General features: G+C 51.5%; 1 protein-coding gene across 7 annotated transcripts; it reads left to right on the forward strand.

The window, feature by feature from the left end:
* Positions 1-277: 277 nt before the first annotated feature.
* On the forward strand, positions 278-19,720 carry CUNH7orf26 (chromosome unknown C7orf26 homolog). Of its 7 annotated transcripts, none has more exons than XM_032266539.1 (7): positions 283-762; positions 1,971-2,192; positions 5,079-5,244; positions 9,645-10,172; positions 12,607-12,646; positions 18,501-18,561; positions 18,929-19,720. In XM_032266539.1, exons 1-7 carry the CDS (start codon positions 571-573, stop codon positions 19,445-19,447), a joined length of 1,728 nt encoding a protein of 575 aa, XP_032122430.1. In that variant the 5' UTR covers positions 283-570; the 3' UTR covers positions 19,448-19,720. The 7 variants fall into 7 exon arrangements, 6 of the variants coding, with proteins under 6 accessions (XP_032122436.1, XP_032122430.1, XP_032122431.1 ...); XM_032266540.1 differs by having other exon boundaries at positions 9,747-10,172; XR_004265024.1 differs by having other exon boundaries at positions 520-762; positions 18,501-18,813; positions 18,929-18,998.
* The last annotated feature ends 2,503 nt before the right edge of the window (positions 19,721-22,223 follow it).

Raw genomic sequence — 22,223 nt, forward strand, 5'->3', positions numbered from 1 at the left:
GCATCCTTCCTGGTGGTGGAAAGCACAGTGAAATCAACCAGCGGCGGCTCTGAACGCGACGCAGAGCCCGCGAGGGAGCCTGGGCAAGGCATAGCGGGCTTGCCTCGGCGGTTGGGCAGATTCCGAAGGCGAGGGCGGGCTTGGGGCCTGGGGGCGGGGTCCACCTGGGGCCGCGGCGCGCCCTTCATCGCTAGCTCCGCCAGGGGTCGCCCTCCGGAGAGCGCTCCTGGGCCGGGCCTGCGCTTGGCCCCTGCGGGCCGCCGTCTCCGCGCCTGGCATTCGCCGTCTTTCGGCTGCGCGGCGGCGGCTCCCAGCGGCGCCGCAGTCGGACCTTCGGGTGTCCGCTTGCTGGCGACGGTGGCGGCAGCGGCGGCGGCGATGGCGCCCTGAGCAGGGAGGGAGCAGGGAGCAGGCAGCGGCAGGCGGGCCAGCGGGCGGGTGCCGCGGCCCAGGCCTGGGGTCGGGGCGGAGGCTTGGGTCGCGCCTCTTTGTCTCCACGGGCAGCGGCGCAACCCCGGGCCCCGGGCGGAAGTGAGACGCGCTCGGCGCGGGGGCCGTGGCTACCGCACCATGAGCGACATCCGCCACTCGCTGCTGCGCCGCGACGCGCTAAGCGCGGCCAAGGAGGTGCTGTACCACCTGGACATCTACTTCAGCAGCCAGCTGCAGAGCGCGCCGCTGCCCATCGTGGACAAGGGCCCCGTGGAGCTGCTGGAGGAGTTCGTGTTCCAGGTGCCCAAGGAGCGCAGCGCGCAGCCCAAGGTGCGGCCCGAGACGGTCGGGTGCTCGGGGCCCCGCAGGCAGGCGGGAGGGCCCTTTCCCCGGCAATTCAGGGTTGTGTCAAGCCCCGGGCGTCTCGCGTCCAGGAGACCCGCGCTCACTCTCGGCCTCGCTCCTGCAGCAGCCCCCAACCCTTCTCCGGGTCCTGCAGTGTGGCTCAGCTGCCTGTCCACTCTGCGGGGCGTGTGACAGCCGAGTCTCGGTGTTAGAGGGACAAATTCTGGCAACTGCCCGCTCCCTAGAGGTCTGCTGGGCTTTACCGAGAGGCTCAATCCGTTCTGGGTCATCCTGAGCCCTCCAGGAGGATGGATAATAATCTGTATGGCTTTCTCCTTACATCTTTTCTTTTTTTTTTTTTTCTCTCTCTCGGGTTTTTTTTTTTTTTTTTTTTTTCTTTCTTTTTTTTTCTGAGACAAGGTCTCACTCTCTTACTTGGGCTGGAGTGCAGTTGTGCAATCACAGCTCACTACAACCTTCAACTCCTGGGCTCCAGAAATCCTCCCGTGTCAGCTAGCTCCCTGAGTAGCTGGGACTACAGGCATGCATCCCCATGCCCAGCTAATTTTTGAATGTTTTGTAGAGATGGGGCCTCCCTGTGTTACCCAGGCTGGTCTCAGACTCCTGGGGTCTCAGACTCTGGGGTCTCAACCCTGGGATTAAATTTGGAATTACAGGCGTGAGCTACAGCGCCAGGCCTGCATGACTTTTGTCTGAGATTAACAGCAAAGATCTACTCTCTGAGTCCTGAGCTTCACGAAGGGTGAAAAGTTCTGTGGGGTGGGGGGGATACTGTTATCACCTGTTTTCTTTTTTTCTTTTTTTTTTTTTTTGAGACGGAGTCTCCCTCTGTCACCCGGTGGGAGTGCAGCAGGTGTGATCTCGGCTGACTGTAACCTCTGTCTCCCAGGTTCAAGCAGTTCTCCTGTCTCAGCCTCCCGAGTAGCTGGGATTACAGGTGCCTGCCACTATGCTCAGCTAACTTTTTGTATTTTTAGTAGAGATGGGGTTTCACTGTGTTGGCCATGCTGGTCGAACTCCTGACCTTAGGATTCGCCCACCTCTGTCTCCTAAAGTGCTGGGATTCAGGCGTGAGCCACCACATGTGGCCTATTTCCTGTTTTCTTAATATATGACTTAATAAGTACGTTACAGCCACATTTCTTAACGTTTTTCCTGGATTTGTTTTGCAGAGACTGAATTCACTGCAGGAGCTTCAACTTCTTGAAATCATGTGCAATTATTTCCAGGAGCAAACCAAGGACTCAGTTCGGCAGATTATTTTTTCATCCCTTTTCAGCCCTCAAGGGAACAAAGCCGATGACAGCCGGATGAGCCTGTTGGGAAAGTTGGTCTCCATGGCGGTGGCTGTGTGTCGAATCCCGGTGTTGGAGTGTGCGGCTTCCTGGCTGCAGGTACTGCTCAAGAGAGAGCCTCGGCCTGGCCGGGTGTCTCATGCCTGTAATCCCAGCTCTTTGGGAGGCTGAGGCAGGTGGATCACTTGCGGTCAGGGGTTCGAGACCAGCCTTACCAACATGTTGAAACCTTGTCTCTACTAAAAATACAAAATTAGCTGAGCTTGGTGGTGCATGCCTGTAATCCCAGCTATTTAGGAGGCTAAGGCAGGAGAATCAGTTGAACCTGGGAGGTAGAGGTTACAGTGAGCCGAGATGATGCCATTGCATTCCAGCCAGGGTGACAAAGTAAGACTCCATCTCAAAAAAGAAAAAAAAGAGAGAGCGCGCGTGCAAGTGCCTCCCCCTGCCTCTCTCAAGAGGAGTTTGCTGTTCTGAATTCTCAATTGGATTTCTGGAGTAGTCTTTTTTCTTAATTGCCATTTTTTTAGGCCATGCTTGGTGGTTCACACCTGTAATCTTAGCACTTTGGGAGGTTGAGGGGGGCAGATCACTTGAGGTCAGGAGTTGGAGACCAGCCTGGCCAACGTGGTAAAACCCCATCTTTACTAAAAATACAGAAATTAGCCGTGTGTGGTGGCATGCCCCTGTGGTCCCAACCACCTGGGAGGTTGAGGCAGGAGAATTGTGTAAACCTGGGAGGTGGAGGTTGCCATGAGCTAAAATCGCACTACTGCACTCCAGCCTGGGTGACAGAATGAGACTAGGTCTCAAAAAAATTTTTTTTTATTTGTTTTAAATGAGGGTGGTGTGTTTCTTTCTTTCTTTCCTTTTTTTTTTGGCGACAGGGTTTCAGTCTGTCCACCAGGGTGGAGTGCAGTGGCTCTGTCTTAGCTCACTACAACCTCCGCCTCCTGGGCTCAAGCCGTCCTCCTGCCTCAGTCCCCTGAATAGCCGGCACCACAGGTACACACCACCATGCCTGGCTAATTTTTGTATTTTTTTTTTTTTTTTTTTTTTTTTGAGACAGAGTTTCGCTCTTGTTACCCAGGCTGGAGTGCAATGGCGCGATCTCGGCTCATCGCAACCTCCGCCTCCCGGGTTCAGGCAATTCTCCTGCCTCAACCTCCTGAGTCGCTGGGATTACAGGCACGCGCCACCATGCCCAGCTAATTTTTTGTATTTTTAGTAGAGACGGGGTTTCACCATGTTGACCAGGATGGTCTCGATCTCTTGACCTCGTGATCCACCCGCCTCGGCCTCCCACAGTGCTGGGATTACAGGCTTGAGCCACCGCGCCCAGCCCAATTTTTGTATTTTTTGTAGAGAGAGTTTCACCATGTTGTCCAGACTGGTTATGAGCTACTGAGGTCAAATGATCCTCCTGCCTCCACCTCAGCCTCCCAGAGTGCCAGGATTATAGGCATGAACCGTTGTATCCAGCCTAAGAATAGGATTTTAAGAGTAATTTAGTGAGTACTGCTGCGAACCAACATTTTCATCATTGATAGTTCACAGACTCTCCTGAATCTCTTAAATGTGATAGCAACTATTAATTTTTACCTGTGGCGTTTCACCTGGTGTCCTGTAGGGTTACAAAAGTTGTGGTTTCCTCACCTGAAAGCAGAAATGGCATTTCCTAAGTAAACTGTAAAGCAAGAGTTGACAGGCTTCGTGTGGTGGCTCACGCCTACAGTCCCAGCACTTTGGGAGGCCAAGGTGGGCAAATAATCTGAGGTCAGGAGTTCAAGACCAGCCTGACCAACATGGAGAATCCCTGTCTCTACTAAAAATATAAAATTAGCCAGGTGTGGTCATGGGGGTGGGCACCTTGTAATCCCAGCTACTCTGGAGGCTGAGACAGGAGAATCACTTGAACCTGGGAAGCGGAGATTGCAGTGAGCTGAGATCGCATCACTGTGCTCCATCCTGGGCAACAAGAGCAAACCACCAAAAAAAAAAAAAAAAAAAAAAAGTTGATAGATGTTTTATTTAAAGGGTAAGATAGTGAAATAGCTTAGGCTTTGCAGGTCATGTAGTCTCTTTCACAGCTGATCACCTCTGCCCTTCTAGCACAAGAACAGCTTTAGGCAGTAGGCAAACGAATAAGCATGATCATGTCTCAGTGAAATTTTGTTTACAAAAACAGGTGGGACAGATTTGGTCTGTGGACTTTTTGTGTGTGTGCGAGATGGTCTTGCTCTGTTGCTCGTGCTGGAGTGCAGTGGTGTGACCATGGGGCTCGCCGCAACCTCACCCTCCCCAGGCTCAAGTGATCTTCCTACCTCAGTCTCCTGAGTAGCTGGACTACAGGTGTGTGCCACCACACCCGACTAAATTTTTAATTTGCTATAGAGATAGGTTTTTGCTATTTTACTCAGGCTGGTCTGGAATTCCTGGGCTAGAGTGATCCTCCTGCCTTGGCCTCCCAAAATGTTGGGATGATAGGCATGAGCTATCGTACCCAGTCTGGTCAGTGGCTTTAGATTGCCCACTGCTGCTTCAGAGTAAGCCTTTAATATCTTTTTTTTTTTTTTTTTTTGAGGTGGAGTTTTGCTCTTCTTGCCCAGGCTGGAGTGCAGTGACGTGATCTCGGCTCACTGCAACCCCCACCACCTGGCTTCAAGCAACTCCCATGCCTCAGCTTCCCAAGTAGCTGGGATTACAGCCATGCTCCACCATGCCTAGCTAATTTTGCATTTTAAATAGAGACAGGGTTTCTCCATGTTGGCCAGGCTGGTCTCGAACTCCTGACCTCAGGTGATCCTTCCGCCTCGGCCTCTCAAAGGGCTGGGATTACCGACGTGAACCACTGTGCCCAGCCACATTAACATCTTTTCCTGTCTTGGAAGTGGTTCTGCCAGTTCTGGTGGTGGACACCTCATGTGCATAGTTGCTGGTCTACTCACAACACCTGTAGTGACGTGAACTGTGGCTTCTTTCCAGCGGACGCCTGTGCTCTACTGTGTGAGGTTAGCCAAGGCCCTCGTGGATGACTACTGTTGTTTGGTGCCAGGATCCATTCAGACGCTGAAGCAGATATTCAGTGCCAGCCCGAGATTCTGCTGCCAGTTCATCACCTCTGTTACTGCACTCTATGACCTGTCGTCAGGTAAACTTCAAACAGGTTATTTCTGTGAAAGAAGCTTCAGCCGGTGGCCTCAGTTTTATTTTCTGCTGAATACCCAGGGGACGCATCCAGTGAATGCTTTGGCCATTTTGTTTCTGAAATGTGTAGTTTTATTTTTATTATTTTTTGAGATGGTGCCTGTCTCCCAGGCTGGAGTGCAGTGGTGTAATCTCGGCTCACTGCAACCTCTGTCTCCAGGGTTCAAGCAATTCTCCTGCCTCACCCTCTGAGTAGCTAGGGCTATAGACATGCACCACTACACCTTGCTAATTTTTAAAAATATTTTCAGAAGGCCGGGCGCGGTGGCTGAAGCCTGTAATCCCAGCACTTTGGGAGGCCGAGGCGGGTGGATCACGAGGTCAAGAGATCGAGACCATCCTGGTCAACATGGTGAAACCCCGTCTCTACTAAAAATACAAAACATTAGTTGGGCATGGTGGTGCATGCCTGTAATCCCAGCTACTCAGGAGGCTTGAGGCAGGAGAATTGCCTGAACCCAGGAGGCAGAGGTGGCGGTGAGCCGAGATCTCGCCATTGCACTCCAGCCTGGGTAACATGAGTGAAACTCCGTCTCAAAAAAAAAAAAAAAAAAATTTTTAGTAAAGACGGGGTTTCACTATGTTGGCCAGGCTGATCTGGAACCCCTGACCTCAAGTGATCCACCTGCCTCAGCCTCCCAAAATGCTGGAATTACAGGCGTGAGCCACCATGCCTGGCCATGTGTGTTTTTAATTTAGGCCAAAAGCTAAAGTTGTGGGCCACCTGGATGTGTGCAGTGCAGTTGGCTAAGATGGAACTATCCTTAGTGATACCCATTTGCCTCAGGTGCAGTGGTCCAAGTGGCAGACAGCCCAGAAAGCGAGAGTCTGGTGTCTGGTGAGGCGTGACCTACTCCCTGGACATATGACTGATTTTTTATCATTCCCCTAGTTTAATTTTTTTATTTTTTTGGATACAGAGTCTTGCTCTGTTGCACAGGCTGCTGGAATATGGTGGTGTAGTCATAGCTCACTGTAGCCTCAAACTCTTGGGCTTAAGTGATCCTCCCACCCCAGCCTCTCAGGTGGCTGGGACTCTGGGCACACGCCACCACGCCCAGCTACCAAAACCTGCTTTTCTGCTGCTGTTTTGGTTTCCTCCTTCTCTACCCTTGGCTCTTGCTGCTCACAGGCTGACAGATAGTCTCTTTCTCTTCATGGTCTGATAGCCAAACTGGCAGTTTGAAAGCCTTGAGTGTCTGTCGTTTTTATTTAGTCCAGTGTTGGTCTCTTGCCAGCCTCCTGACCATTTTTTAGCCTTTTATCTGTTACCCTTTTTCTTTTCCTTGAGGAATCTCACTCTGTTGCCCAGGCCGGAGTGCAGTGGCACAATCTTGACTCACCACAACCTCTGCCTCCTGGGTTCAAGTGATTCTCCTGTCTCAGCCTCCCAAGTAGCTGGGATTATAGGTGTGCACCACCACACCTGGCTAATTTTTATATTTTTAGTAGTGATGGGGTTTCACCATGTTGGCCAGGCTGGTCTTGAACTCCTGACCTCAGGTCATCCACCCACCTCAGCTTCTCAAAGTGCTGGGAGTACAGGTGTGAGCCACTGAGCCTGGCCACCTTTTTTGTTGTTGTTCGGCGTTTTAGCTTTCTTGAGAAACTTTGTGTGGAAATATTGTGAACATGCAAGTGCATGCCATTTCATATGCTAATTTCCTACTCCTTTTCATCGCAGTTTGCCTGCGGAATGGGAGGCAGGCCTTGCGGAGCAGTGCCACACTGCCACAGTGGGGTTTCCCTTGGTTCTCTCCTCCAAAGTCTTCCTAGGAGCTGTTAACAGCTGGGAGCGGCATTCAGGCAATAGGAAAGATTTCACTGAAGCCAGCTATGGCATCATAGTTGCCTCCTCTTTTTTATTTTTTTGAGAATGAGCCTCACTCTGTCACCTAGGCTGGTGTGCAGTGGTGTGATCTCAGCTCATTGTAGCCTCTGCCTCCCGGGTTCAAGAGATTCTCCTGCCTCAGCCTCCCAAGTAGCTGGGGCTACAGGCATGCACCACCATGTCTGGCTAATTTTTGTATTTTATTGGAGTCAGGGTTTCACCCTGTTGGCCAGGCTATTCTCAAACTCCTGACCTCAAGTGATCTCCCTGCCTCGGCCTCCCAGAGTGCTGGGATTATATGCATGAGCCACCGAATCCAACCTGCCTTTTAAGTCATTGGTTATTCCAGTCCAGTGAGTACAGAAATTGGCCTTACCATTGGGAAGGGATGAGTTAGCATATGGAACAGGAAAGAATATTCAAGAATAGCACTGACACACCAGAGCAGGTCTGAGACACAGTGTTTTTCTCATAAGCCACTGTGGCAGTTGAGGTGTTGGTGATTTCTCAAGTCACTGCCACACAGCAGTGACCCTGGATGTCACCATCAGAATGGTGATGGAAGCCACTCTTGGTCACTTCAGTAACAGGAGAGCATTCTTGGGAAGCCTATGTCTTCAATACCACAAAAAGGAAGATACCCACGTAATAATATCTCCTCTTTCCCGAATGGTGCTAAGAATATGGGACTCTAAGGCAGCGGGTGGAGACTGAGGACTCACGAAGTGCACATTCTGATATGTGTGCTGAGGGCATGCCTGCACAGATGCATGCGTGCACACACATGTACACACTCTGCCTACAGGCTGGTGGTGATTCCTCAGCTCCTATCTGAGCGGGGCAGGGATACACTGGAGAGGTGGCAGGACCCTGGCATTGCCCAGACAGAAACATCTCCATGGAATCAAGAGGCTGCACACATAGCCGGGCGCCGTGGCTCATGCCCGACATCCCAGCACTTGGGAGGCCGAGGCAGGTGGATCACCTGAAGTCAGGAGGTCAAGACCAGCCTGGTCAATGTGGCGAAACCCCGTCTCTACTAAACATACAAAAATTAGTTGGGTGTGGTGGCATGCACCTGTAGTCTCAGCTACTCAGGAGGCTGAGGCAGGCGAATCACTTGAACCTGGGAGGCGTAGGTTGTAGTGAGCCAAGATCACGCCACTGCACTCCAGTCTGGGCGACAGAGCAAGACTCCATCTCAAAAAAAAAAAAAAGAAAAAAAAACCACGCACACAGGACAGCAGCTGCTCCCTGCTGTAGCCATCGTCTCCCTGCAGAGGTGGCTGGGGCAGTTCATACTCCAACTGTTGGCAGGAATCATCTCAGGTCGGGGGCATGGCTTGAGAGAGGAGGCTGAAGGCCCACTCCTGTGCACACAGCCAGCCTAAGGGTGTTGTACACCAAGCCCCGGATTAGCAGTAGCCTCACCAGGCTGCTGAGGTCAGATCTGGGCCATATGCTGTGGTTTTGTTTTGTTTCGTTTTGTTTTGTTTTCTGAGACAGGATCTCACTTTGTTGTTCAGGCTGTTGTACACTGGGACATCCGTAACTGATTGCAACCTAGACCTCCCAGGCTCAAGTGATCTTCCTACCTCAGCCTCCTGAATAGCTGGCAATATAGGTGTGCACCACCACTCCTGGCCGATTTTTAAGAATTTTTGTAGATACTGGGTCTCACTATGTTTCCAGGGCTGATTTTGAACTCCTGAACTCAAGTGATCCTCCTGCCTTGGCCTCCCAAAGTGCTGGGATTATAGGTATGAACCTGGGCCACATACTTTTGATGAATCCTGGGAAATCACTTGAGGTGACTGTGCCTCATTTTCCTTGTCCTTTGTATGAGATAATAGCTGGGGTTTGGAGGGTTAGACGAGGTCATCTGTGTAAAGGATTGAGATCTGTGCTGGGCTCAGGAAGCCCAGAGTGTCACCACCTGTTCTTCTCTGTCGTGGCCGCAGAGCCTGCCAGGTCTGAGGGATCACATCTCTGATGGTTGCTTAGATGAGGGTTCTAGATTTGGGGTTGGGACAGCCCTTGGCAGCTGACAGATGACTGACAGGACTCTGAGCTGCTCCCTGAAGGCCACCATTGCTGTACTGTCACTGTCCCATACAGGAGACGCTGAATGCAGGGAGGATACATAGGAGGGAAGGGGTGACGTGTGGCAGTATGGGATATAAAAAGTTTGGAATTTTATGTAAATTAACATGCAGGAGGAAATTTCTCCAAAGCATGGAGTTCCCGGGAATTGTAGAGTTAGGTATTTCTGGAGCCTCTCCCTTGCCCCAGAGTCCTGGGCACTGGGATATGACGTTGACTAAGACGACAGTTCCAGTCTCCGTGGAGTGGACGTTCTAGGAAAGGAGACAGAAAATAGCTAAGCCAGGAAGCGTGATCGGACCATCAGGTGGGCAGTGCCATGAGCCCTGGAGCCCTGCTTCCTTGTCTCCACTTCCTGCCCCTGTTCTCGAGGCCAAGAGCGCTCCTGACCTAATGGTCTTTGTTTGCAGATGACCTCATCCCACCTATGGACTTGCTTGAAATGATTGTCAACTGGATTTTTGAGGACCCAAGGTTGATTCTCATCACTTTTTTAAATACTCCGATTGCAGCCAATCTGCCAATAGGATTCTTAGAGCTCACCCCGCTCGTTGGATTGATCCGTTGGTGCGTGAAGGCGCCCCTGGCTTATAAAAGGAAAAAGAAGCCCCCTTTAACCAATGGCCATGTCAGCAACAAGGTTGCAAAGGACCCGGGCATGGGAATGGACAGAGACTCCCACCTCTTGTACTCAAAGCTCCACCTCAGCGTCCTCCAGGTCCTCATGACGCTGCAGCTGCACCTGACTGAGAAGAATCTTTATGGGCGCCTGGGCCTGATCCTGTTCGACCACATGGTCCCACTGGTCGAGGAGATCAATAGGTTGGCAGATGAACTGAACCCCCTCAACGCCTCCCAGGAGATTGAGCTCTCGCTAGACCGGCTGGCGCAGGCTCTGCAGGTGGCTATGGCCTCAGGAGCTCTGCTGTGCACGAGAGGTGGGTGCCTCCCTGGCCCAGGCCTCCACTGCCCCGAAGAAGGAAAGGGGCCGCTGGACAGACACTGTTTTGCTTCATTTAGGACTTCTTTTCATCTTGGTGAACACAGGAGGAAGGGGCCCCAGCCATGCCCCTGGCACTCCACTCTCCTTGCTCACCCCAGCAGGGTCCTAATATCCCACAGACGGGAGGGGTTCACTGTCGCCCAGGACTGGGGACTCCTCGAGAGCCTGGATAGTTTTCCTTCCGGAGAACCCTTTTTTATTTTATTTTATTTATTATTCTTTGAGATGGAGTCTTAATCTGTTATCCAGGCTGGAGTGCAGTGGTGTGATCTCAGCTCAGTGCAACCTCCATCTCCTGGGTTAAGCAATGCTCTTGCCTCAGCCTCCCGAGTATCTGGGACTACAGGTGCCCGCCACCACACCTAGCTAATTTTTGTATTTTTGTGGAGACGGTTTCACTATGTTGGCCAGGATTGTCTTGAACTCCTGACCTCGTGATCCACCCACCTCAGCCTCCCAAAGTGCTGGGATTACAAGCGTGAGCCACCTTGCCCAGTCCCGTTTTTCTTTTTCAGTGACCTTTTTTATTTTCATTTCTCTTTATTTTTATGAGACAGGGTCTCTCGCTATGTCACCCAGGCTGGAATGCAGTGGCACGATCATAGCTCACCATAGCCTCCAACTCCTGGGCTCAAATAGTCCTGTGCCTCAGTCACAGAGTAGCTGGGACTACAAGTGTGTGTCACCACACCTAGCTAATTTTTTTTTTTTTTTGGAGACAAAGTTTTATTCTTGTTGCCCAGGCTGGAGTGCAATTGCACCATCTCGGCTCACTGTGACCTCCTCCTCCCGGGTTCAAGCGATTTTTCTGCCTCAGCCCCCACAAGTAGCTAGGATTACAGGCACACATCATGCCCAGCTAGTTTTTGTATTTTTAGTAGAGATGGGGTTTCACTATGTTGGCTAGGCTGGTTTCAAACTCCTAACCTCATGATCCGTCTGCCTCAGCCTCCCAAAGCGCTGGGATTACAGGGTGTGAGCCACTGTGCCCAGCTCCCCCTGCTTTTTTTTTTTTTTTTTTTTTTGACAGTCTTGCTCTGTTGCCCAGGCTGGAGGGCAGTGTCACGATCACAGCTCACTGCAGCCTCAGCCTCCTGGGCTCAAGCCATCCTCTCACCTCAGCCTCCTGAGTAGCTAAGACTACAGGCACGTATTGCCACACCTTGCTAATTTTTATGTTTTTTGTAAAAATGAAGTCTCACTATGTTGCTCAGGCTGGTCTCAACCTCCTGGTCTGAAGCGATCCTCCTGCCTTGACCTCCCAAAGTGTTGGCATTACAGGCAGAAGCCACTGTGCCAGGCCTTATAGCCTGTTTTGAGGGTTCCTTAATTCTCCTGCATTTCAGTGCTTGGACTATCCCTGGATAATGATATGGTGCCAATGGCACGCTTGGGTTTGCTTTCTAACAACTGATTCACTAAAAAGGGTTGCCTCTGGTGCCAAGGGATGGTCCTGGTTTTCTCATGTTATTGCTTCTCTTAGAATGCCTTGGGTGCTTGAATGCCCAGAGAGAGCCCCGCCTCTGGGCTTTTTCCAGGCATCTGACAAACTGCCAGCAGGGCTGCCTCCTTTCCTAAGTGTCATTTTTTGTTTGGGGAATTTTTTTGTTTTGTTTTCTTTTCTTTTTGGAGACAAAGTCTTGCTCTGTCCTCCAGGCTGGAGTGCAGTGATGTGATCTCAGCTCACTCCAATGTCTGCCTCCTGGGTTCAGGTGATTCTCCTGCCTCAGCCTCCTATATAGCTGGGATTACAGGCTAATTTTTGTATTTTTAGTAAAGATGGGGTTTTACCATGTTGGTCAGGCTGGTCTCAGACTCTTGACCTCGTGATCCGCCTGCCTCGGCCTCCCAAAGTACTGGGATTACAGGCATGACCCACTGCACCCAGCCTTGGGGGATGGGTTTTTTAAAGCAAAAATTGAAGACAAGGAAAACCCAGATTTTTTTTTTTTTTTTTTTTTTGAGACTAGGTCTTGCTCTGTTGTCCAGGCTGGAGTGCAGTGGCTCGATCTTGGCTCATTGGAACCTCACGCTCCCAGGTTTAAGCAATTCTTCTACCTTAGCCTCCCAAGTAGGTGTGATTACAGGCACCTACCACCATTTTTGTGTTTTTAGTATAGACTGGGTTTTACCATGTTGGACAGGCTGGTCTCAAACTCCTGACCTCAAGTGATCCAGCCGCCTCAGCCTCCCAAAGTGCTGGGATTACAGGCATAAGCCACCACGCCCAGCCAGAACTCAGTTTCCAAACACTAGGGAAATGTAGTGTGAAGCACTCTTGCTGTCTTGCTGGCATCCTTGAACATCAGTGTGTATTTCACCATGTTGTCTCCAGTATGTTTGTTAATCTTATATCTCCTTAATTGCAGATGACCTGAGAACCTTGTGCTCCAGGCTGCCCCATAATAAGTAAGTATCTTCCAGACTTCTAGCTGGGCCTGCTTGCTGGGGCAGGGTGGCGGGAGGTGAGGCAGGGTGGACCTCTTTGTCCTGGGTTCTTTGGGGAGAGCCCGCTAAGATCCTGATGATAAGTGGGACATGGATACGACCAGTTAACGAACGTGAACAGAACTCAAGTAGAAAGTAAACCTGAAAAATGGTCATTTTGCTGGGAGTCGGTGAAAGAAGCCAGAGCCCGCTCCAGATCATGGAAATCTCCCTAGTGAGCGTGCAGGTGGCCCTCTGTCGGTGACATTGTGAACTGCACAGCCCTTTGGGAATACAGCAGAGCCATGGCTCTAGAGCCTGGTACAGGTCGGCTGCCAGCGCTTGGCCATTGGGTGGCATGGACCTGGGTTCTGAGCATGGCCCTGTCTGGGATTGGCTGTGACGCTTGGGAAGTCTCTTGACCTGTCTTTATGCCTCAGCTTCCCCCCTTGTAAAAGTTCCCTGACTCAGGGTGGTACTGAGGATAAGAGGCAGTGGTGTTTGTGAATTTCTTATCCGACTCCTTGCCACATGGAGACCTCCACAAATGCAGTTGTTGGGTGAAAAGTAGGAACTGTGGTCAGATTCTGGTGAGAAACTTGACCTTGTCACTTCCACAAGTCCATATGCCCTTGGGCAACTTCCCGGCCATCTGCCTGAAGTCCTCATCTGTAAAATCAGAAAACCATGGGACCCACCTAATGTCCCTCTTGCTTCCCCTAACTTTTCACTGTAAGGTTTTTTATGAGGATTAAATGAGTAAAAACGGGCCAGGGCTGGATGCAGTGACTTACGCCTGTAATCCCAGCACTTTGGGAGGCCAAGATGGGTGGATCACCTGAGGTCAGGAGTTCAAGATCAGCCTGGCCAACAGGGTGAAACCCATTTCTACTAAAAATACAAAAATTAGCTGGGTGTGGTGGTGCATGCCTGTAGTCCCAGCTACTTGGGAGGCTGAGGCAGGAGAATTGCTTGAACTCAGGAGGCAGAGACTGCAGTGAGCTGAGATTAGGCCATGGCACTCCAGCCTGGGCAACAAGAGTGAAACTCCATCTCAAAAAAAAAAAAGGCCGGGCTCGGTGGCTCATGCCTGTAATCCCAGCACTTTGGGAGGCTGAGGCGGGCAGATCACAAGGTCAAGAGATCGAGACCATCCTGGCCAACATAGTGAAACCCCATCTCTACTAAAATACAAAAATTAGCTGGATATGGTGGCATGCACCTGTAGTCCCAGCTACTCAGGAGGCTGAGGCAGGAGAACTGCTTGAACCCAGCAGGTGGAGGTTGCAGCGAGCTAAGATCGCGACACTGCACTCCAGCCTGGTGACAGAGCGACACTCTGTCTCAAAAAAAAAAAAAAAAAAAAAAGCCAAGATGTGGCTCATGCCTGTAATTCTAGTACTTTGGGAGACTGAGGCAAGAGGATCACTTGAGGTCAGGAGATCGAGACCACCTTGGCCAACATGGTGAAACCCTATCTCTACTAAAAATACAAAATTTGCCGGGCATGGTGGCGTGCACCTGTAATTCCAGCTACTTGGGAGGCTGAGGCAGGAGAATCACTTGGACCCTGGTGGCAGAGGTTTATAGTGAGCCAAGATTGCGCCACTGCACTCAAGCCTGGGTGACAGAGTCAGACTCCGTCTCAAAAAAAAAGACTGGGCACGGTGACTCACGACTGTAATCCCAGATCTTTGGGAGGCCAAGGTGGGCGGATCACCTGACGTCAGGAGTTCGAGACCAGCCTGGCCAACATGGTGAAACCCCGTCTCTACGCAAAATACAAAAACCAGGCGTGGTGGCGGGTGCCTTGTAATCCCAGCTACTTGGGAGACTGAGGCAGGAGAATTGCTTGAGTCCTGGGAGCAGAGGTTGCAGTGAGCCAAGACTGGGACATTGCACTCCAGCCTGGGCAACAAGAGCAAAACTCTGTCTTCAAAAAAAAAAAAAAAAAATGGCTGAATATGGTGGCATGCACTTGTAATCCCAGCTGTTGGGGAGGCTGAGACAAGGATTGTTTGAGCCCAGGAGTTTGAGGCTGCAGTGAGCTATGGTCAACACTGTACTACTTGGGCAACAGAGCAAGACCCTGTCTCTTTTTAAAAAATAAAAAGTAAAAACTCAGCACTTAGACTAGTATTTGGTCTATAGCGAATATCTGGTAAGTGTCAGCTACTTTTTTTTCTTTTTGAGACAGAGTCTCATGTTGTTATAGAGTCTGGAGTGCAGTGGCAGGATCTTGGCTCACTGCCAGCCTAAGCCATCCTCCCACCTCAGCTTCCCAAGTAGCTAGGACTACAGGTGTGCACCACCATAGGCTAATTTTTGTAGGCACAAAAAATGTTTCATACAGATACAGTGTTACTAGCTAGCAAAGAACTAGAAACAACCTGTCCTACAACATAGTGATACTTAGTAAATTAGTTGTGCTACATCAGGAGGATGGAACATTAGGTAACTGCTAAAAAGTTACTGCTCTGGAGGAAATGTGGATAATGGAAAGCAGAACTCCTGTGTACATGGACAGGGTTTATCCAGACGACAAAGTGGACTGGTAATGTTCTTTCTTTAGAGCCCTCACACTGGTTTTAGCAAGGAGAAGCAGGCTTCCAGGGCAAGTGTTGGCAGGCAGTGTGGACAGAGGGGCAGCGAGTGGCTCGGCGGCCCTGGGGGTGCACACAGCCTCTCGGCCTGGCCGCCTGGCTCTGTCAGATGCAGTGGCAGAGCACTGGGCAGTGCTTGCAGGCTGAGACAGGAACACGCATAACTCCAGTCCAGGGTTCAGCTGGATGCTGGTCCACAGCCCACAGAGGAACTACGTCCTTGTTCGGGAGTTAGGGACTCCCATCTGCACCACACTCATGCCAGTTTCTGCAAGGGAGGAGCTGGGGCAGGTGTCTAAATGGGTACAAAGCCCAACGGGGTGGAAGGGAACAAACAGTCTCCAGGGGCCCACACTCTTCCCCTCGTTTCTTTTTTCTTTCTTTCCTTTTTTAAGTTGTATTTTTAAATTTTTATTTTATTTTATTTATTTATGTATTTTAGTCTAGTCAAGTGAAGCAGTGGGAGTGGCGAAGGAACAAAGAAATCTAACTGGTTGTGATAAATTAGTTGTAAACACCACTGCCCTGGGACCAGCCTGTTTTTTTTTTTTTCTTTCTTTCTTTTTTCTTTTTTTTTTTTTTTTGACAGAGTCTCGCTGTGTTGTCCAGGCTGGATGGAGTACAGTGGTATAAGCTCAGCTCACTGCAACCTCTGCATCCTGGATTCAAGCAATCCTCCTGCCTCAGCTTCCCAAACAGCTGAGATTACAGATGTGCACCACCACGCCTGGCTAATTTTTGTATTTTTAGTAGAGACGGTGTTTCGCCACGTTGGCCAGGCTGGTCTCAAACTCTTGACCTCAAGTGATACGCCTGCCTCTGCCTACCAAAGTGCTGGGATTATAGGCATGACCACTGTGCCCGGCCTCTTCTTCCTTTTTTTTGGTCTGGGTTCTAGAAGCTTCCACAGCATTGGAGAACATTGTTGGTTTCAGCTGGCACCTTTCCCCTCCTGCAGGAATCCCTTTGTGATAGTTCTCTCCTTTTCCCACTGCTTAATTATTCAACATTTTAGTATTTTCGGGAATTATAAAGGCAGTGGGATACAAATCCTTGTATCATGAGTCTCATAACTAGGGGTATGCCCTGGAGCCCCCTGGAACTACTCACCAGTCCCCTGCTGGTCCTGCTCTGGAGCCTCTGACTCTGTCCCTTCCAAGGAGCTGGTGGCCACCTATCCTGATGCCGATCTGGGGAGCCCTGAGTTCCCAGGGGCAGTCCTGGCACTGCTATGGGGGAAGGTCAGGGTCACCTGAAATAATACCTCTTTGTTTTTTTGTGTTTTTTTTTTTTTTTTTTTTTTTTTTGACAGAGTCTCGCTCTGTTGCCCAGGCTGCAGTGCAGTGGCGTGATCTCGGCTTATTGCAACCTCCACCTCCCGGGTTGAAGTGGTTCTCCTGCCTCAGCCTCCTGAGTAGCTGGGATTACAGACACCCACCATCATAGTAGAGAAGGATTTTCGCCATGTTGGTCATGCTGGTCTCGAACTCTTGACCTCAGGTGATCTGGCCACCTTAGCTTCCCATAGTGCTGGGATTACAGGTGTGAGCCACCATGCCTAGCCTACCTCTTAGATTCCTGACGTTCTCCATGTTTGTCATCTTCCCAACTAGACTGGAAACTTCTTTAAGTGCTTTCTATTTCTGGCAGGGTGTGCAGGTTCCAATCATCACATGACTGAAATTTGGCCCTTGCTGTACCTCTTCCTTGGATTGGTTAATCTCTCGCTAAATTACTTACCCAGAGTTATTTAAAAAGTAATAACAGAAAGAAAAGTGGCTCAGAAGAGCTTTGGGCACTAAAATGTACCAGCCCTCCACATACCCTCTGTTTACTGCCTGAGCCCCTCCTGGGAGCCCTGCGCCCAAGCCTTTGTACTGGGGGACTTGGGGGTTCAGTCCGTGACAGACTAACCCCTTGATAGAGCAAGGGGTCGGCAGAGAGCAGGCAGGGCCCACAGAAGGGTGAAGTGGCCTGGAAAACGGGCTGTTGTGGAGCCCAGTTAGGGCAGTGTGCAGAGACAGACAGCCTTGGCTGAGTGACGGTGTGAGCAGGACCTGGCAGGCTGGCCGTGGTGTTGGGAGAGACCAACACAGGCTGCTGACACAGGACCCAGCCAGGGTGGGATCCTGGGGCAGGTCAGGAGAGGGGTGAGCAGAGCCTGTCTGTCTGCAGCAGAAACTTCTGATGGGGGAAGTAAGGGGAAGGCAGGATAGGGAGGAGACCTGGGACCTGAAGCCGGGAGGGCCCCAGAGGGCCTTTGTTTTTTCTTTGAGACAGGCTCTCACTCTGTCTCCCAGGTTGGAGTATAGTGGCGCAGTCATGGCCCAGGGCTCACTGCAGCCCTGAACTCCTGAACTCAAGTTGTCCTCCTGCCTCAGCCTCCTCAGTAGCTGGGATTAAAGGTGTGTGCCACCACGCCCAGCTAATTTTTAATTTATTTTCTATAGAGATGGGGTCTCACTGTATTGCTCTGTCTGGTCTTGAACTCCTGGCCTCAAGCAGTTGGCCCCCAAAAGTGCTGGGATTGGCTGGGCGTGGTGGCTCATGCCTATAATCCCAGCACTTTGGGAGGCTAGCTGGTGGATCACCTGAGGTCAGGAGTTTGAGATCAGCCTAACCAATATGATGAAACCCCATCTCTTAAAAAAAGAAAAAAAAAGTACTGGGATTACAGGCCTGAGCCAGCAGACCCCACCAAGAGGGATTCTGATTGGGGAGAACCCATGAGGATTTGGTCCCTTCCGGTTGACATAGCACGGGGTGGGCAGGATGCCCCAGCTGGGGGAGCTGGGGTGATGAGCCAAGCCAGGGAGTCTGGGGGTTTGGGGGATCATCCTGAGGAGGGTGTCGTTAGAAGGTAAGGGCCATGAGAAATTCTTTCAGAAGTCTGGGAAGGGACCCGGCCTTGGGAAAGCCTTGTTGAATTTGGGGGGAGGAGGATTCCAGGAAGTGGGGGCCGTGGGTGTGCTGTACCACCGGGAGGGGAGGTCCAGGCCTCTCGGGCCCACGGTCCTTGGTGGGAGGGGGTGGCGGATGGGGAGGGCGTGCAGCTGTTCTCAGAGCCCTGGTGCTGGGTGCTGGGCGGGGTGGGTACCCAAGAGTAGGGGAGTCTGAAGCTGAAGCTGCACGGGGCTGGGTGGGAGGTGGGCAGGTCCCGGAGGTCCATAAGGGCTGGGTCCAGGCCTGGGCCGTCCCCGAGGGGGCCGCACCGGACTCATTCTGAATTTCAGGACTCTGAATTTCTGGGTCGTTTGCAAGGCCAGCTTCCTGGGGCTTCTGCTTGGAATTCAGGTAGGACGCGGTCTTCACGGCTCTGAGGAGACTGTGGCCGGCTGTCCTGTGTGTCGCAGCGCAGCAGAGAGCCGCAGAGGCTGACATGGAGGCTGCGGTCCGGGACGCAGAGGGCGCGGGTGCCGTGGGGGCCGCAGCGGGAGCTCCCGTGGGCCACGGGCCCTGCGCAGAGCCCGCTCCTGCGCATCTTCACCTGCAGGGTCTTGGCACTGCCACTACTGCTCCGCGTCCACCGCCTGGACCCCCCGAGTGGTCCGTGCCTGCGTCGGTGCCTCTCCCGGGCGGGGTGCGGGGGAATGGGGCCCGCCTGCGGTGTGCACCTGCGAAGTCCCAGAGCCCGTGCTGACGCTTCTCCTTGTGTTCACAGCCTCCTCCAGCTGGTGATCTCGGGCCCAGTGCAGCAGCCGCCTCACGCCGCGCTCCCCCCGGGCTTCTACCCCCACATCCACACGCCCCCGCTGGGCTATGGGGCCGTGCCGGCCCACCCTGCCGCCCACCCCGCCCTGCCCACTCACCCCGGGCACACCTTCATCTCGGGCGTGACGTTCCCCTTCAGGCCGATCCGCTAGGCTGGCCTGCGTGTGCCTTCTGCACCCTCGCTGGACGAAGCCTTCTGAGAAGGAAGGGGTGGTCGGCCCCCCAGAAGAGGACGTCGGGGAAGCGGCAGGGCAGCCCCTCCCCGCTGGCAGAATCGTCTGGGTGCGGGAGCTTTGACGTCACGGAGTCCAGGTGCTTCCCACCCGGTCGCATTCTTAGACATCCAGATTGGATGGTGAAGGGAAGAGTCCAGCCCTCTGCCGAGAGGCTGATGCAGGCATTTTTAAAACATGCCGATGCTGGGAGTCTCTGTTCTATAGGCATTTCAGACACACAGCCTGTGTGGTGAGGAGTGTGATGGCAGGAGCCGCAGGTGCAAGCCCGTGTGTGTCTGGCCTCTTTCCTCGTGAAGATGATGTGTCCCCACCAGATAAAGCAGGCTCTTTCTGCAGCCCCGGGAGCTGAGCCCAGGCTGCCTATAGTGACCACAAGCTTGTGTGCAGCACCGCTCAGGGAAGCTGTCAGGAATCCCCCTTACTTCGGAAAGGAATTTCTTTGCTTTGTTGGGGGTGTCTAAATTTTCCTTTCATATGTTCAAATAAATTTTTTCTAAACAGTCATATATACTTTATGGAATGTATTTTTAATGGCTTCATAAATGTTGCTTCCAGCTGCAGGGATTTCCTTCCCAAGCTTTTTTTTTTTTTTTTTTTTTGTTACGGGGTCTTGCTCTATCGCCCAGGCTGGAGTGCAGTGGTGTGATCTCGGCCCACTGCAACCTCCACCTCCCGGGTTCAAGCGATTCTGGTGCCTCAGCTTCCCTAGTAGCTGGGACTACAGGTGCACTCCACAATGCCCAGCTAATTTTTTGTATTTTTTACGGAGATGGAGTTTTGCTAGGTTGCCTATGCTGGTTTCAAACACTTTAACTCAACCGATCTGCCCACTTTGGCCTCCCAAAGTGTCAGGATTACAGGCGTTTGCCAGTGCCCTGGCCGCCTTTCCAATGTCTTAGGATTGTGGTAGTTATATTTCTTTTTGATGGAAACAGCTTGGACACCCATGCACCCAGCTAAGCCAGGCAGCTGAGGTCAGTGAGCATACGGCACTCCAGGTCTTTTTTTTTTTAAAGGCAGGATTTCACTCTGTCACCCCGGCTGGAGTGCAGTGGCGTGATCTCAGCTCACTGCAGTCTCCGCCTCCCAGGTTCAAGCGATTCTCCTGCCTTAGCCTCCCGAGTAGCTGGGACTACAGGTGCCCGCCAACATGCCTGGCTAATTTTTGTACTTTTAGTAGAGACGGGGTTTCACCATGTTGGCCAGGCTGGTCTTGAACTCCTGACCTCAGGTGATCTGCCGTCGTCTGCCTTCCAAAGTGCTGGGATTACAGGCATGAGCCACCATGCCCGCCCTGCTTCAGGTCTGTTTGCTTTGTGTCACATTTCTTCCCTCAGGTACAAAACACAGCCCTCAAGGATCTTTTTCCTATTGCAAAGGGGAAGGTGTCTGCCTGGAGTCCTCCCATAACTGACTTCAGGAGGAAGGAAAGGTTAGGAACCATGTCACTGTGGCTCTCCCAGCCTGAAATGAGAGATGGAAACAGCAAACAAGGAGCATTAAAATATTGAGCTTACCTTTTGGGGATGAAATTTAACCACCTGTGGTCAGGCACAGCGGCTCACACCTGTAATCCCAGCACTTTGGGAGGCCAAGGTGGGCAGATCACTTGTGGCCAGGAGTTCAAGACCAGCCTGGCCAACATGGTGAAACTGACTCTTAAAAATACAAAAATTAGCTGGATGTAGTGGTGTGTGCCTGAAATCCCTGCTACTTGGGAGGTTGGGGCAGGAGACTCACTGGATCTCGGGAGGCAGAGGCTGCAGCGAACTGAGATTGTGCCACTGCACTCCAGCCTGGGTGACAGTGAGATTCTGTCTCAAAAAAAAAAAAAAAACAAAAAACAAAAAATTGGCCAGCCGTGGTGGCTCAAGCCTATAATCCCAGCACTGTGGGAGGCTGGGGCAGGCAGATCACCTGAGTTCAAAAGTTCAAGACCAGCCCAGCCAGCATGGTAACCTCATCTAAAAATACAGAAATTAGCCAGGCATGGTGATGTGCACTTGTAGTCCCTGCTACTCGGGAGGCTGAAGCAGGAGAATCGCTTGAGCCAGGACTTGGAGGCTGCTGTGAGCACACCATGGCATTCCAACCTGCACAGCATAGCAAGACCTTGTTTTGAAAAGAAAAAGATTGAAAAGAACCTCTCATGTTGCTTCCATGTTCGAGACGCTCGCTTACCATTTGGGCCGTTGCAGCTCCATCTCAGAACATGGACTGCACCAAAACTTTCCAGGGGTGAGATATGTCTCAGCTGCTCTCAGACCCAAGACAGTTCTTCCACAATAAAAAAGGAAGACAAAAAATGTGGGAAATAAAGCAACTGCAGACTCCCCTGGCTGGTATGTTTAGTACTGTGTAATTAAAACAACCTATTAAAAATGTAGGCTGGGAGTGGTGGCTCAACACCTGTAATCCCAGCACTTTGGGAGGCCAACGCGGGTGGATCACAAGGTCAGGAGTTCAAGACCAGCCTGACTAATATGGTAAAGCCCGTCTCTACTAAAAATATAAAAATTAGCCAGGCGCGGTAGTGCACGCCTGTAATTCCAGCACTTTGGGAGACCGAGACAAGTGGATTACCTGAGGTCAGGAGTTCGAGACCAGCCTGACCAACACGGAGAAACCCCATCTCTACTAAAAATACACAATTAGCAGGATGTGGTGACACATGCCTGTAATCCCAGCTACTTGGGAGGCTGAGGCAGGAAAATAGCTTGAACCCGGGTGGCAGAGGTTGTGGTGAGCCAAGATTGTGCCATTGCACTCCAGCCTGGGCAACAAGAGCAAAACTCCATATCAAAAAAAAAAAAAAAAAAAAAAAAAAAAAGCAGAATGGTCCTGTGACCCAGCAAATCTAGAAACAAAAAGGGATGATCAAGGATTTTTGCTGCACTGTTGTTTTTAAAGTCGTGGTTTTATTAAGATATGATTCACATACCCAGTTCATCCATTTAACATGACAATTCAGGCCAGGTGAGGTGGCTCACACCTGTAATCTCAGCACTT

This window comes from Sapajus apella, unplaced genomic scaffold, assembly GCF_009761245.1.
Source record: "Sapajus apella isolate SASKATOON/1434 unplaced genomic scaffold, GSC_monkey_1.0 scaffold159, whole genome shotgun sequence".
NCBI classification, from domain to species: domain Eukaryota; kingdom Metazoa; phylum Chordata; class Mammalia; order Primates; family Cebidae; genus Sapajus; species Sapajus apella.

Bases quoted from the DNA above. Each gene is read 5' to 3' on its own strand.
- CUNH7orf26 (XM_032266539.1), top strand. From the start codon at position 571: ATGAGCGACATCCGCCACTCGCTGCTGCGCCGCGACGCGCTAAGCGCG. The intron at 763-1,970 runs GTGCGGCCCGAG...TTTGTTTTGCAG, and splicing joins AGCGCAGCGCGCAGCCCAAG to AGACTGAATTCACTGCAGGA. The intron at 12,647-18,500 runs GTAAGTATCTTC...TCTGAATTTCAG, and splicing joins TCCAGGCTGCCCCATAATAA to GACTCTGAATTTCTGGGTCG.